The following is a 16,821-nucleotide window of genomic DNA, read 5'->3' as shown; positions in this document are numbered from 1 at the left end:
TAACTTTCTTTCCAAATGTTTCTCCTAGATGTGTGTGTGGATCAAACTGACAATAACCCAGAGACTGCAGAGCTGTCTGGAAACAAGATAGAGACTCTGAAGTTCAGCTTCAATGTTAGCTCTCTTGGGCTAGTGCTGTTCGGTGGCCACTCTCAGAAGGTATGTGTTTTGTGTATGAATCCACTTTTGTGTTTGTGAATGTCTACAGGGGACTACATTTGTATTTTCATATAAATACAACTAGCCTTTTGGCTATAATTGGGTATACATGTATTTACTTTTTAATGTACATGAATGAACACTGTTCTTCTTGATCAAATTAATTGATTGATTGATTGGTTGATATGTACAAAGGAATCAGGGCAAATTACGCAGCAGCCTTTTGGAGAATTCACACTGCATCAAATAAGAGCCGAGGGCAGGGTGCTGTCGGACAGCAGTCTTGAAATATCTACTGTCCTGAAGACCTGCACCTTACATGACCACAGGACCACTGGTCTAAGAGTCTCATCAAGGTATGTACACATTGAAATATCTACCGTCTTGAAGACCTGCACCTTACATGACCACAGGACCACTGGTAAAAGAGTCTCACCTAGGTACACTACAGTTCAAAAGTTTGGGGTCACTTAGAAATGTCCTTATTTTTCAAAGAAAAGCACAGTTTTTTTCAAAGAAGATGCCATTAAATTAATCAGAAATACACTCTATACATTGTTAATGTGGTAAATGACTATTTTAGGTGGAAATATCTGGTTTTTAATTAAATATATACATAGGTGTATAGAGGCCTATTTCCAGCAACTATCACTCCGGTGTTCTAATGGTACATTGTGTTTGCTAATCGCCTTAGAAGACTCATGGATGACTACAAAAGCCTTGGAAACCCTTGTGCAATTATGTTAGCACAGCTGAAAACTGTTTTGCGGGTGAGAAGCTATAAAACTGGCCTTCATTTGAGCTAGTTCAGTATCTGGAGCATCACATTTGTGTGTTCGGTTAGACTCTCAAAATGGCTCCAAAAAGATAACTTTCATGTGAAACTCGCCAGTCTATTCTTGTTCTTAGAAATGAAGGCTATTCCATGTGAGAAATTTCAAAGAAACTGAACTTTTCCTACAACGGTGTGTACTACTCCCTTTAGAGAACAGCAAAACAGGCTCTAACCAGAGTAGAAAGAGAAGTGGGAGGCCCGAAGCACAACTTAGCAAGAAGACAAATATATTAGAGTGTCTTGTTTAAGAAATAGACGCCTCACAGGTCCTCAACTGGCAGCTTTATAAATGGTACCCGCAAAACGCCAGTGTCATCTTCTATAGTGAGGCGACTCTGCGATGCTGGCCTTATAGGCAGAGTGGCAAAGAAAAAGCTATATCTGAGACTGACCAATAAAAAGAAAAGATTTCCTCCTACAACAGGACAATGACCCAAAGCGCACCTCCAAATTATGCAAGAACTATATATGGAAGAATCAGGCAGCTCGTATGCTGTCTGTAATGGAGTGGCAAGCGCAGTCAACAGATCGCAACCCCATTGAGCTGTTGTGGGAGCTGCTTGGCCGTATGGTACGCAAGAAGTGCCCATCAAGCCAATCCAACTTGTGGGAGGTGCTTCAGGAAGCGTGGGGTGAAATTTCTACAGATTACCTCAACAAATGAACAGCTAGAATGCAAACGGTCTCCATTGTTGTAATTGCTGCAAATGGAGCCTTTTTTGACAAAATTAATATTTTAAATAAAAATCATTATTTCCAACCTTGTCAATGTCTTGACTATATTTTCTATTCATTTTACAACTCATTTGATAAATACAAGTGTGAGTTTTCATGGAAAACATAACGGATGCTCAAGATCACACACAATTCTTCCAGAAGCACTGTGCCAATTCTTCCTCCAAACCATTTGGAGTTAGGTCCAGATTCAGGCACTTTGGTGATTCTGACATGCTCCTATTTTTTGGAGCATTTCAACAACCTTAAAGCAACTGGAACGAGTTTTGGTGTAAAGCTAGCAAGCTAAATACCGGCAAGGTAGACCAACAACAACAACACATTTGGCACTAATAAAAGCTTGTTAGCATGCTAATTGATGACTTTTGGCGATATGGTTGCTTGCTGTTACATTCCGGACCACTAAACAACATTGTGCACAACCTGGGCAGCTAGAATAACAGGTGTGTTTATCTGTCCTTCACAAGACCGTATACCATCAAATGGAATTTGATGATGATGCCATGACTAGTTGCCAATGGAAAAAATGACCACATAAATCACTTGAGGTTATTCTTTAAGGCTGTCAAGGCAGCTGAGGCAGAGTAAAACAGGTTTGGAACCAAAAGCAGACAAAGGCAAAAAAGTATTTTAATAAACCTTTTAGCAATAAGAATGTCTTTCAAAAACAGGGGCAGGAGATCCAACAGAAATAAACAGCAAAGCTCAGAAGATATAAAACATGGGGATCTCAATGAGGCAAGGCAGGCAGCAAAAGACAGAAACATAAAAACTCACAGGCCAGGCCGGGGCAAGATGCACAGTCCAAAAAAAACACAAAGGGTTAAATCTAGTGATGTTACAAATGAACCCGAGGCTTCGGAGCTTGTGTCGTGAAAATGAAGCACTTCCTCACCGGAGCGCGTATCGAGGCTTGTATCGTTTTGCCGAGATGACGTCACCGGTGACGTCTGAAGCCTCATTTGAATCAAGTGCTTCACCAAGTGGTTCGTTCGTTCACTTTTCGCGGGACGCTTCGACTATACGACGTCCCAAAACTCATCTTGTATTCGTGGTAGTTATTGTCAGTGGTTGGAGAATTGGCGATAGTTGGAGATTTAGATTGTTTGGTGTTGTTGGTAGTAGGCTATATAATATTTGAGATCGAGTTATAGAGCTAGTTAGGAAGAGAAAGAACTTGATCCAGTTGCACAAAGCACTTTCTCCCCCTTTTCAGTGCCCTGCACTGACCAGTTGTCCAAAAGCACTCATTGGCTTTACAAAAGTAGCCTACTGACCAGTATTCAAAAAGCACTTTCACTCTGTTCCAACGGCATAGAGAGTAAAGATAATTAACAGGCTTTTTATTTTAATCTAAAGCACCGTTTAAAATTTGCTTTAGTCAGGATTCGAAACGAAGCAGATCACCGTTGAAGACGGCATCGCTTACCATTGTGCCACCATATATTTCTTTAATATCAGATCGAACTTTTATTAGAACAAATAATACAAAAATACATCTTTTATTGTCATTGTATTCGCCTACAATGAAATTTTAATTAATGGAGAAACGTTTTCTTCCACCATACGTTCGTGTGCATGTTATTTTAGCAGGCCTTGCGCACCACAACACATTTAACAAATTCACTGTCCCGAGAAAATCTTTCTTACACCGTATTTTTATTGACCTGCAGGTGTCACTAGAGAGCGAACAACGCTTCGAGTAGTGAACCTTTTTTCGACACGTCTGGCTGGAAAGCTTCGAGGGTTCATGAAGCTTCATTTCGCCATCACTAGTTAAATCCAAAATCCAAAGAAATCCAGGTAAGGAAACAAGAAGACGAGGCAAGAGAGTTTTCCAGGCAGGGTCCAGGCAAGTGAAGAGATAATTCAGCACTGAATGCTCTTCAGAGCACGGATTAACAAAGGCACTGACGAGGTCCAATTAGACACAGGTGTGTGACCAGGCACAGGGAAGAGATGAGGTCCAATTAGCCACAGGTGTGTTAGACCAGGCACCTAGAAGAGTCACGGAGCAGTCACACCCAGGGCCGGATTAAGACATTTTGAGGCCTGGGGCTAATTACCAGGATGAGGCCCCTATATCGCCCCGACGCACATCGTGACACGCACACAAACCCACGCCAGGTGCACGGTCACATCAGTGTTTTAAAGTCCACAGAACCACTCTATAAATATGATCAGTTTAAAGCCAAGGATAAAATGTATGTATGTAGTAGACTACACTGTAGACAATAATAAACCAATAATGCAAATGTATACATATTTCCATTCATTCAAAAGCAAAAACAAGGCTAAATAGCCAGGGAATGAAATAACAAATTGATTAAGCATATGCCTATTAGTGAGGCAACAGCTTGGCTCCGCGCCCACGTTTCTATGCGAGAGCACCAACGTGCGGTCAGGGGAGGCAGAGCTTCACCTGTCATTATTAAAGTAAAAAAACAAATAACGATCAAAGGAAATAAATATTTTCTACTGGTCTGTGATATAAATGTATTTTCTGCATGATTCCAATCATTTCGAGCAGTTTTATAATCAAAATCGCTGAATTTGCGCATGTTCTGTTCAAACAGACAGGAGACAGCAAGACGATGAGGCAACGACGAGCTGTGCTTCATCTCAGATTGCGCAATACCTCACAAACTGGACTGAGTGTAGAACCTATTTAGTCCTGCTGATCTGACAAAAAACCTCAGTGAAAACCTCTACACTAATATTTTACCATGACTGCGAAAATGGAAGATTCTATAGCTAAGCTAAAACATTTCACTTAGCTATGTCTAACTGGCTTGCACATAATTTGTCTATAATTTTCAATGAATTAGCCTAATCTGCAGCGATATGCGTGAGGATAAGAACTCATACATCTTCAATTGCTGACAGAATTTACGTTTTATTAGGCCTATTTAGATGGAACCGGGAAGCCTGGCTTGTTACCTGCATCATCGTATTTGAAAGCGCGTTATTAAAAGCGTTTATCCCTGTCTTAATGATGTGGTGCGAACCAAAGCGTTTAGAAATGTGAATAAATCTTCTTCAGTCTTACTTTGTACTTGAGGGCTTTTGCGATTAGGAGGTCACGGTCCACGGACCAGTCTTTTGGCCCCACTCTCGTGCTTTCTTTGACCGGACATTTTTGCGCATTATAATTTGTTTCACTCTGAATGTTTCTAATGTTATGCGCGGTGCGGTGCCGTTGACTCACTCGACATCGGGCGACCTGAGGCCCCCCTGGTGGCGAGGCCCGGGGCTGCAGCCCAGTCAGCCCATTCGTTAGACACGGCCCTGGTCACACCTATGCGTTAGAATGCGTTGATCCAACGGATGGCGGAGGAGGAGTCTGGCGCGTGGGGTTCTGTTGATACCGGAGACTTTATAGTGAGATTGACAGGTCAACAAACCAATCACGTCACTAGCAAGCTTTTACCCTGTGAATAGTAGCATGCTATCATTAGAAAGGGTGATCAGACACCTCGCAAATCCTATGAGACGTATTTTTCAGTTACAATAAAGGGGTTTTTACACTGTTCAGTGTCTATTTCTAGTAACTTTTTAAAAATCTAACCAAAAAAAAGTCAAACAACCAACTTGTAGGTACAAATACGACCATCTACGGAGTTTGGTCAGCCATCTTTTTTTTTTTTAGCTTTGCCGCTCTGTAGACGTGAGCATAAACGGGATATGATTGGCTAGCGCCTGTGCTGTCAGTTATGCATGAAAGGCAATATGATTGGCTGACGCATGCATTGCCCCTCGAAAAGTTCAACATTCTTCAATTCTTGCCGCAAGCAAAGCATGAAACGCTACGCACGCGAACCAAACGGAGCCACAATTCAGTTCGGCAAAGGATGACGTCACCCCATTTAAAGTGAATGGGGATGCGTTAACCCTGACGCATCAACGCATTCCAACACATAGGTCTGACCGACCCGTCAGTGAGTTAAGGGCATGGCAAACCTGAAGCACGCGCGCACGAGGGAGAGGGAGAAAGAGAGAGCACAAGACATGGATCAGATCATGACTTCTTATATCTATGGCACTATTGTTGTGGTATCAAAAAAACACTGGGAAGGGGAATGGCTTTTCTACACTGACTATGCAGGAGGCTGTTTGCCTTTGTTCAGCAAATGGTTTCCCCTCCCCATCCTGTGATGAGCTTTTACACCAGAGAATGTCACGGGGCAGTTCAAGACATTTTGTAATATTTACAGAAATCTCCATAAAAACTGCAGTATGTACATCAATGAATACCTATCGCTGTCAATTTACAGGCTAAATTGCCATCTCACAAATTTCTCTTCACATGCAAAACTTTGTTGTTGTTGGATACTACCTACTGACACTGGAGTGGGGGCTGAAGGCAGGGGAAAAGCTGCAGGGGATATTTTTGTTTAGTTCGAAAAAATATATAATAATTTATTTACCAGGGGACAGCTCCAAACACCCCAAACATTTACTCAGCCTCATCGCAGGCAAACACTTCTCTGAAGAAATGAGGCACCTTTTAAGTAATCCAGCCCTTTGAGAAATGAGGCACCCTTTAAGTAATCCAGTAACCCTTTAAGTAATCCAGCTCTGTGAGAAATGAGGCACCTTTTAAGTAATCCAGTAACCCTTTAAGTAATCCAGCTCTTTGAGCTATATTGATCCAACCAGACCTAGTTGGATTAAACTATTGAAGTGGGGGAACCCTCCCCACATCAGTCCTGTAAACAACAAACAATCATCTTCATGACCATCACCCACTACTTTACAATGAAAAAAGGCTTCTGTAGCAAGCTAGCCTAGAGACACTTAATAATAACAAAACTGGAGAAGAACAAAACATATCTAATATCAAAACTTGCTTTAGTAAAACGTAGTCCTTTACAGCCGACCCATTCTTGATAACGGTACCTGAGTATGAATGGTGTTCAATTTTATATCTCTTCTAATAGGCCACCCATTCCATCTATGAAAACTTCACTGTAATCATCACATGTGGCGATATCATTGGTTAAGGGGTTTGTTGTGCGAATTTGTTTACTACTGGACGAAATTCATATAGTACAGTTACATTTAATATTATATTATTATTGTACGGCTCTTCAGAATGTTCCAAAAAGTACCGTTGATTTGAATGGGCCATTCCAACGTTCGCAGGTCCGGTATTTCTTGATAAAGACCGCTGCGAAAAGATAATGGCCGCTGTCATTGGCAGCAGGTTTTGTGCTTCTAATTCAAATCTTTCATATCATTCCGCAAGAAGTCCGGTCATTTAACATAACAGACTCATGGTAATTTGAGGTCAGCAAGTAATGGGTTGCTACGCAGCACCTGAAACTTCAAAGTTCTATTTGCTTGAAGAACTATTTATTTCTAAACGGGAACCATGAAACGGCAACTGAATCATTAAAAAGAGGTATGCGCGTCGGGGTGCTGTTTGTCCCGTCGGGATTTATTTTTGGATAATGACCTCCGGACAATACATTATCCCTTACATATTATACAGCCGCGGAAAAAATTAAGAGACCACTTCAAAATGATCAGTTTCTCTGGTTTTACTATTTATTGGTATGTGTTAAAGTAAAATGTACATTTTTGTTTTATTCTATAACCTACTGGCAACATTCCTACCAAATTTCAAATACAAATATTGTCATTTAGATCATTTATTTGCAGAAAAATGACAACTGGTCAAAATAGCAAAAAAGATGCAGTGTCTTCAGATCTCGAATAATGCAAAGAAAACAAGCTCATATTCATTTTTAAACTACACAATACTAATGCTTTAACTTAGGAAGAGTTCAGAAATCAATATTTGGTGGAATAACCTTGATTTAAAATCACAACTTTCATGTGTCTTGGCATGCTCTCCACCAGTCTTTCACATTGCCGTTGGGTGACTTTATGCTACTCCTGGCGCGAGAATTCAAGCAGCTCGGCTTCTTTTCATGGCTTGTGACCATCCATCTTCCTCTTGATCACATTTCAGAGGTTTTTTATGGGATTCAAGTCTCGAAATTGGGCTGGCCATGACAGGGTCCTGATCTGGTGGTACTCCATCCACACCTTTACTGGCCTGGCTGTGTGGCATGGAGCATTGCCCTGCTGGAAAAAACACTTCTCAGAGTTGGGGAACATTGTCAGAGCAAAAGGAAGCAAGTTTTTCTTCCGGGACAACGTTGTACTTTGCCTGGCTGAGGTTTGTAAAAGACCATAAAGATTGAACCAAAGCGGACTGGAGGTTCTTCTAAGTTCGTCTTCTCTGATGAGTCCAATTTTCAGCTTTGCCCAACACATGGTCGTCTGATGGTTAGACGGAGACCTGGAGAGGCCTACAAGCCACAGAGTCTTGCACCTACTGTGAAATTGAACTCATCAGAGAAAACAAACTTTTTCTTGCGCCAGGAGTAGCATAAAGTCACCCAACGGCAATGTGAAAGACTGGTGGAGAGCATGCCAAGACACATGAAAGTTGTGATTTTAAATCAAGGTTATTCCACCAAATATTGATTTCTGAACTCTTCATAAGTTAAAGCATTATGATTGTGTAGTTTAAAAAGGAATATGAGCTTGTTTTCTTTGCATTATTCGAGATATGAAGACACTGTATATTTTTTGCTATTTTGACCAATTGCCATTTTTCTGCAAATAAATGATCTAAATGACAATATTTTTATTTGAAATTTGGTAGGAATGTTGCCAGTAGGTTATAGAATAAAACAAAAATGTACATTTTACTTTAACACATACCAATAAATAGTAAACCCAGAGAAACTGATCATTTTGAAATGGTCTCTTACTTTTTTCCGCGGCTGTATATGTTTCAAAATGTAAGTGTGTGTAAGTGGCAACAAAATGGTTCGTTTGTATCCCCCTGGCTGTGGTTGTGGCCCAGATGATGAACGGTTGGATGTCTTTCCTCTGCTTTGTTTACAGAATGCTGGGGAGGCGAGATGAGGACAGTTCTGCTGCCATGATTGATGTGGCGTATACACAGGACACAAGTGATAGAAAGGTCGTAGTTGTTCTGCAAAACCTTTATCTGTGTGCCAGTGTGGAGTTTCTGTTGGCTGTGGCTGACTTCTTCATCCAGGCCATGCCCCAAACTAAAGTGGATAAAGCTAACCAGCTTCAGGTGAAACAGATTCCAGATGCCAGGGGTGCTGCTGCACAAACCCCCTCAGGTAAGCAAACTGCTGAGTTTATGCAGGTGAATTCATACAGGTTTTTTTACAATGACATTGTTTCTCCTCAGATTGTTACAGTTGTGCCGTTTTTCAAGTGTTTACCAGAGGCTCAACCTCCAACCCATGTGTTGCTCTGGAGGCAGCCCACACTAAAATGTTCTAGTTTATTTTACCATAAACATGTGTGCACAGCTGCATATACGAAGACACTCTACAATATTAACCTTACAGCTTAATGGAGAAGGGTGTACTTGAAAGGATGTACATAGTTTAGGAATGCTTGGCTGTTTTGGGGATTGTTTTTTGCCTCAAATAGTTACAACTTTTAAAAGTCTGTGCCTGTACTTATTAGGGGTGGGAATCTCTTGGCACCTCACGTTTCGATTTGATTACGATTCAGAGGTCAACGATATGATTCTAAACCGATAATCGATTCTAAACCGATTATCAATTCTAAACCGATGAAACGATTATCGATGCAACTCGATTTTTAAAACATTCGAGTTTGCTACTCAGAGTCTCAAATGACTTCCCACTTTGTGTTTGATAATGAAAGAAAATCAACAGATGAATTACCTTCTCTTTTTTTTATAGAGAAAAAGCTTTTCCTTGTCACAATTATGACTGTCTATGAACAATGCAATACTCGATGCAGCTTGCATTTCAACACAAAATTAATGTAAAATGTATGTTTAAATCGGTTTTTTTCCCACCCCTAATGTCTTGTCAGTTTACCCACTATAATATTCAAAGATAACACCCACAGTAATTCTCACACAATATACTACACAACTTCCTGTGAAGGTCTGGGTTATTTCTAAACTACACTTCGATCAGCCAAAGAGGACACATGTAACTCCTCTGTAGTCACCCTACACTGGCTTCAAAGCAGACACATGTAACCCCTCAGCTAGTCACCATTCACTGTCTCCAGAGAGGACACATGTCACCATTCACTGGCTCCAAAGAGGACACATGTAACGCATCTGCTAGTCACCATTCACTGGCTCCAAAGAGGACACATGTAACGCCTCTGTGGCTCCAAAGAGGACACATGTAGGCCTCTGCTAGTCACCATTCATTGGCTCCTTGAAGATGCTAGAATTAAATGCAAGTCCCTCACTCTGGCCTGTAGGGAAGCCACTCGTAAGTGGTATGGGATAGTCCCTATTGCTTACAAGATATGTTCAAACAGAGAGGTCATACAGGAAAGTCCTTTTTACAGCCATTGTTCAGTATTGTGCGGCTTTAAAAGGCTATTCATTTAGTGTAGCTGGCATACACATGTAGGTAGATGGACAAAGGGGAGCTTTGCAAAACTGGTCCTCAGAATACTATGCAGGCATCAAACGGGCAATCTGGACTCCACCTTTTTTTCTAAAAGGCAAAAAGTTTAACTGCAATACAGACGTGCACTGTCACAGTTTGTATAATGCAATAGACTGCGTCATTAGTCACTGCTCTCACATTGCCTCCCATCATTTTGCCCAAAACGCCCACATTTTCCACAACCCTCCCATGAATGCATATGCGAAGAGCACTCCTTGCTTCTGCAGCAGTTTTAGCCATGTGCGGCCTGTTGGTACACACCATGCTATGTTTAGGCATACGCCGCGAAGGAATTACATCTAAAACGGATAACACGCCCCAGTGTTTGTTTACAATTGAATTGAATTTTGCCTGTTTATCTTTTGGCTCAAATGTGAGATTTCATGAAAGGTCTTCTGTGTTTCCAGTCATGTATTGTAGCGGTATACACAAATTGAGTTTGTTGTTTGTGTTAATAATGTTGTGCTTGTGCGCAGTGTGGATGCAGAAGACCTATGTGCATGCCGTTGTGGTGGACCCTGAGGTCGTGTTTGTGGCAAACCAAGCATGTGCACAAGCTCCATCTCTGGTTGCGTCATTCCAATGTGACTGCCACCTCAAGTCAGACGGGAGTCTTGTTAGCTTGTCATCTAACATCAGGGAGCTGCAAGTGCTTGCTTGTCCTTTCAAACGCAAGCAAGAAGACAAGTCTGTCACAACAGTAAGGCCTGACAAACACAGTTCATAATGCTGACATTGCTCTGAACAAATATATAATCAGGTTTGCTTTCCTGCCTGCAGGAGAGTGTATCACTCAATATGGTTCTTTGCATTCAAAAATGTCTTGCCGAGAAATCTGTCCCATGAAGCAACCACTGATGAAATTGTAGTCATGAGAACTCACATTGTTTATTTATAGTCGAATTATGCTGTCTTCAGTAACACACAAAATGAGAAATGTTATGTGCATGTGCAATTAAAGTCCATTGTAATGTAAATAGACAGAGTTTATGCTAGTAGTAGTTCAGTAGTATTTACAGAGTTTTTAAATTATTCATAATGCTTGACTTGCTGACATTAAATCTATACATCTGTAGGTGCTGCATCCATGTTCAGTAAAACTGGAAGGCAAAATGGAGACCAACGGTCCTCTCCACGGCAATGTTGGTATAGAGGAAGTTATCATCAAGGTAAGATGGGAAATTAATTTGTAACCATCTTGTCGTGGTTGTAGACAAAAGCCAACAATCAAGTCTAATGGCTCTGGCTCCAAAACATACATAAGCCAGGAACCAAGTCTGGTGGCAGAACATATTGTTAATCATATTATACGTATAGTGTTCTGTTTGTTTTCATGGATTTATTTATTTTCTTTTTGTACCTCTCTGCTTCTTTTGACTGTTTCCCCCTCATATCCCAGATATCTCCGGTGATCATAAACACAGTTTTGACAATAACTGCAGCCATGGCTCCTAAAGCACCAGCTGAACTATGTGAGGTGAGTCCATCTGACTTCAGCAAACTGTGGAACGTCATGGATATCAACAGCTTCCACTCCTGGTTCCTGGGAGTTGATTCTGCTCATGAAATGACTGAGAGTTTCAGTTATGCCAAGGAACGTTCTGTGGACGAGAACTTCAGGTTTCAGGTGAAAGTTGTCCAGTTGACCTTGGAGTCTGGGCTGGGTCACCGCACCGTCCCCCTGCTGCTGGCTGAGTCCTCCTTCACCATGGACGCGCGCAACTGGTCCTCACAGCTGAAGCTCAATGCAGACATGACACTAGAGGTGAGAACCTAATGCTAGAGGTTAGCACACGGCTTTTCATCCATAAAAATTATTGTCCACATGTGAGATGTTTTTTTGTGTTGCAGGTTAATTACTTCAATGAAATTCATGCTGCCTGGGAACCACTGATAGAAAGAGTAGTTGATGGCCACCGCAGATGGAAACTCAGCTTGGAGGTAAGATTTCTTTGTGCCTTTGCTCCAGATTAATTAACAACTGTGAATTATTAAAAAACGGTCAGTGCCATGACTGTGGTCTTCACTGCCTGTGCAACCTACCTCTTTTGAGATTTTGAAGGATTTCAGGTAAGTATATATAAGTGAAGATTTTGAATATGTCAAACTAAATTTTAGCTAGCACAGTGTGTATATTTAGTTGTACTACCAGGAATACTCAGGATACTGTCTTAACCATGGTCATGTTTGGTACTTCTAGATGAAGACCAATCCAACTCGAGATAAGAGCCCAGTGCCTGGCGATGACTTCATCGTATTTCCTGATCCTCAGACAGCTATTACCATCAGCTCCACCGACACCATGAACATTACCCTTTCCAAATGCTCCCTCTCTGTCTTCAGTAACTTAGCCAAGGTAGTCTCACCATAAGATCTACATGTTTAAACTTATATTTTTAAAAACACCACTTTTACATTTCTGTTTCCTTTTTTGTTCCAAACAGTTTCTGCTGTCCACTTTTAGGAATTAAGTATTAAGTGGTGTGAAATAATAAATAAGAATATAGCTGCAAGCAGCGATGGCGGTTTCCTCCTCCTAACATTGCGAACCAGGGAAAAATGTAATTTTGTGACAATTTGTCACTGTATAGAAAAATCCATGCTGCAGACTTGCCAATGGGATATTAAATTTCATATCCAACATTTACAATGCTTTTGCCTTGAAGTTTAGACTGAGTGGACAAACCATATGGTAACTCTTTGTGAAATTTGGCACACTCATTAAGGATAGTCCCTTCTTTATTCATACAACGTTTCATGTCTCTCATTATACCACTCTAGCGCCACCAATGGGTCAAAGTTGGACGTGTGTTAACACACGCAACATTTTAACCGTATGACCGATTTTCAAAATGTAGGTACCATTGGATTCCCTGGATCAAGTCCAATTAAATACACCCTATGGCGTCAATTTCACTAAAATATTTGCTGACATATGACTTCACTTCCTGTTTGGCGACTTTTCAGCTGAATTTGAGTGGCTGTACAGGACAAACGGTTGTGAGGATCAAAATTCTGTCCATAACTTTTGTGAGGCTAGGTCTGAAGATCATCTCTGGTGATTTTGATGAAGATTTGCCAAAAATTGTAGGATGAGTAGGCTTTCAAAGGTTTTTGATAAAACCGGAAATAGCGGAAAATCTATATAACTGGAAATTGACTCCATAGGGTGGGTTTAATTCGTCTTGATCCAGGGAATCCAATGGTACCTCATTTTTGAAAATCGGTCATACGGTTCAAAAGTTGCGTGTGTTACAAAAGTCCAACTTTGACCAGTTGGTGGCGCTAGAGTGGTGTAATGAGAGCCATGAAACTTGGTGTGAATGAAGAAGGGACTGTCCTTAATGAGTGAGCCAAATTTCACAAAAAGTTACCATATGGTTCTAGGGGCTGCCATTGACTCCCATGGTACAAGAATAATACTAACAGATACAATAGGTTACCTCCTACCGGAGGAAACCTAATAATAGGGAAGCCTACAATAACAATAGGTTACCTCCTACCGGAGGAAACCTAAAAATAAAAAAAATATTCCAGGAGAGTTCAGGAGTCTGACAGCAGAGGGGAAGAAGCTGTTGTTGAAGCGTGTCGTTCCAGCTCGCATGGATCTGTAGCGTCTTCCAGAAGGTAGAAGTTCAAAAAAGTCATGGCTTGGATGGGAGGAGTCTCTGATAATGTTCTTTGCTTACACTCAGCATACAATGAGAGGACTGATGGAAGGTCACAACCAATAATGTTGGAGGCTTTGGTCACCACTCTCTCCAGTTTCATTTTTGTGCGACTGTCAGAATTTCCATACCAGACAGTTATTGATGCGGTGATGACACTTTCTATGATGGCTTTATAGAAGAGCACCAAAAGGTGTTTGTTGACATTGAACTTTTTCGGTTGCCTGAGGAAATACAGTCTCTGTTGGGCTTTTTTGATAAGGTGGGTGGTGTTGATATCCCATTTCAAATTTTGGCTGATGTAGGAGCCCAGAAATGTAAAGGACTCAGTAAGGGTTATGGGCTGGTCAAATACTAAGGCTTTGGTGTTAGGCCTCCTTCTCAAGTCCACAACTATTTCTTTAGTTTTTGAGGCGTTAAGATGAAGCTTGTTCTTCCTGCACCAGTCTACGGCCCAATTCACCTCCTTGAAGTACTGAGATTCATCCTCATCTTTGATTAGGCCTATGATGGTGGTGTCATCTGCATATTTGAGCATCTTGACGGAATGGTGGTGAGATCTCAGGTCATTTGTGTAGATGGAGAACAGAAGAGGAGATAGCACACAGCCTTGCGGCGCACCAGTGTTGAGGGTCAGAGGGCATGATGTTGCGTTATTGACTTTGACTGTTTGAGTTCTGTTCCTCAGGAAGTCCAGTATCCAGTGACACAGAGCTCTGTCGATGTTCATGGCTTGCAGCCTGTAGAAGAGAATGAGTGGCTCTATTGTGTTGCATTGAAATGAATCTAATAAATGACTCTCTCTTTATGTTTCTTTCTTTCCCAGGCTTTCTCAGAGGGGGCAGCCTCTTCCTTTGACTATTCTCTGGAAGAAAAGGCTCCGTTCACCATCCAGAATGCTCTGGGTCTCCCCATGTTCATCCAGCACAGTAGCAACCTTCGTATCGTGGACCGACCTGGGGATGGCAAGCTGCATGAGGTGGCTGTGGGCGAGAGCATTGACATGACCTACTCCGAGCTCAAGCCCTCAGCTCGAGGAAACCTCTCAGCCCTTCAGAGACAGGAGAGCTTGGTCTTCTTGGGCTTGGGTGAGAATACAAGTGTATCTTTGTGCAAAATAAAAATTTTGTGTCTGGGTAGTTGGACTTGTTATACATCACCTGTAATCTAGGAAATGTCTGTATGTGTAATTTGAATCTATTTTGTTCTAATCATAGCACATGCATTCAAATGGTTAATTCGGAAGTGGTTCATAGAGCATCATAAATTGTGAGGAAAAAAAATGTGTGTTAACTGCGAAATTCAGTTTGCTAATTACCTTTTAAACTCAACAAGGGGCTTTAATGATGCAGTACACAATTATTAATCAATATACAGTATTATACGGTTGCAGATGTTCAAATGACACTTATAGTCGTTTCTGCTCTTTAAATACATATTCAAATGATTTCCATAGCATGCAATACTACTTTCTTTCATAATCTTTTGAGAGCTTTTGATTACATGGTGGTGAATTTGGAAACGTAGGCACATCCATGAGATCTTACACTTGCTAAAACAAATGTATGTCCCAATACAGACTATACAATGATGGAGTTGAGGGGAGGGAGAAATAGAAGAGTATATAAGTGACTTGGCCCCTTAAATATAAAAAGCCAACTGTTTTTGCAATACTGCAGAATTGTGGCACATTTTATTTTTGTTTATATTCCTGGCAGTGCAGTTTTCTAGTGTTTTTAATCACCAATTCATGGCCAGGTTTCTGAAACTCAGTGGCATTTAAAATTTGTTAGAGCAGCAGTAAGGAGTTTTGGTCCAAAACTAGCAAGCTAACTACCTAAAAGGCATGCAAAACCTTAACACTACCAATACCCCAGTTGGCACTGATAAAACCTAGCCAGCTAACAGGTCTCATTTGGCAATAAAGTGGCAGTTTATTCCTTTAAATTTTGTCTCTTCCATTTAAAGTCTAGGGCTTTAAGGTTATTCCTTTGAGGATACTGTATTAACACTTTATTGTAGTGTTGTAAACGACACAGAAAAGCAACATATAAGCCGTGTGAAAGTCCTATTGTAACCTTTTTGAGAATGATCAATAAAAGCCAAGTCACAAACTTTACCATGACAGAAAGTGTATGTTCTCTGTGTGTTCTCAGCCCCTGCAGGTTACAGTGAGATCTCTAGCATTCCCATCAATAAAACCACCAGGCGGCTCTATAATGTCAGAGGGCCGCATGCACGTGAGGTGGTGTCGGTCCTGCTGCAGGTTGATGCCAAACAGGGTAACAAGGTCATCACTGTCAGATCTCCTCTTCAGGTAAACCTGTTTCAGAGTTTGAACCCTAACCCTAACCCAAGGTCATCACATCAGATCTCCTCTTCAGCTAAACCTGTTTCAGAGTGTGAACCTTTGCTCATGAGAATATTTGTTTGATTTATTGTACCGTGTCCCTTTGTTTCTCTTTGGACTAGATAAAAAACTATTTTTCTGTGCCCTTTGCCATCCTGAAATACTGCCCGACGAGGGGGGACATGGTCACTGTAGGCATCGCCCAACCAGAAAAAGAGTTACATGTCACGTTGGAGTCCTACAGGTGGGTAAAGACAAATCGACACCAGTAGTACTCATGGTTCTAAATCCACCAAATAGAGAAAAAAAATATAGAACTGATTTAGTTATAACAGATATCATGTGCATCTCTATCATGTTCTGAGATAAATGATCAGATGATATATCAGATATTATATAATGTGTAGAGTGTTCCTATCCAAGATGAACTAGCATTGCGTCACACATACCCCCACACACATGCACACACACACACACACACACACACACACACACACACACACACACACACACACACACACACAGAGGCGAAATCATTTCAAGGTGTTTGTTGAGATGTATCTGTTTTTG

The 16,821-nt window shown here is 41.1% G+C and overlaps 1 protein-coding gene across 4 annotated transcripts in view; it reads left to right on the top strand.

Annotated features, from left to right (window-relative positions):
- The window catches only part of vps13c (vacuolar protein sorting 13 homolog C), a 271,108-nt gene that overhangs the window by 151,535 nt on the left and 102,752 nt on the right, over nucleotides 1-16,821 (top strand). For all 4 annotated transcript variants that reach the window (XM_080843884.1, XM_080843883.1, XM_080843882.1 and 1 more), the window contains 11 exons: nucleotides 29-159; nucleotides 355-515; nucleotides 8,654-8,901; nucleotides 10,710-10,933; nucleotides 11,310-11,402; nucleotides 11,633-11,998; nucleotides 12,085-12,174; nucleotides 12,434-12,589; nucleotides 14,728-14,989; nucleotides 16,058-16,218; nucleotides 16,374-16,495. In XM_080843884.1, the coding sequence (XP_080700010.1) occupies nucleotides 29-159; nucleotides 355-515; nucleotides 8,654-8,901; nucleotides 10,710-10,933; nucleotides 11,310-11,402; nucleotides 11,633-11,998; nucleotides 12,085-12,174; nucleotides 12,434-12,589; nucleotides 14,728-14,989; nucleotides 16,058-16,218; nucleotides 16,374-16,495 (2,014 nt within the window). The remainder of the gene's footprint in view (nucleotides 1-28; nucleotides 160-354; nucleotides 516-8,653; nucleotides 8,902-10,709; nucleotides 10,934-11,309; nucleotides 11,403-11,632; nucleotides 11,999-12,084; nucleotides 12,175-12,433; nucleotides 12,590-14,727; nucleotides 14,990-16,057; nucleotides 16,219-16,373; nucleotides 16,496-16,821) is intronic.

This window comes from Sprattus sprattus (assembly GCF_963457725.1).
Source record: "Sprattus sprattus genome assembly, chromosome: 8".
NCBI classification, from domain to species: Eukaryota; Metazoa; Chordata; class Actinopteri; order Clupeiformes; family Clupeidae; genus Sprattus; species Sprattus sprattus.
Note: the sequence above shows the minus strand (reverse complement) of the source record. Positions and strands in the feature narration are given on the sequence as shown.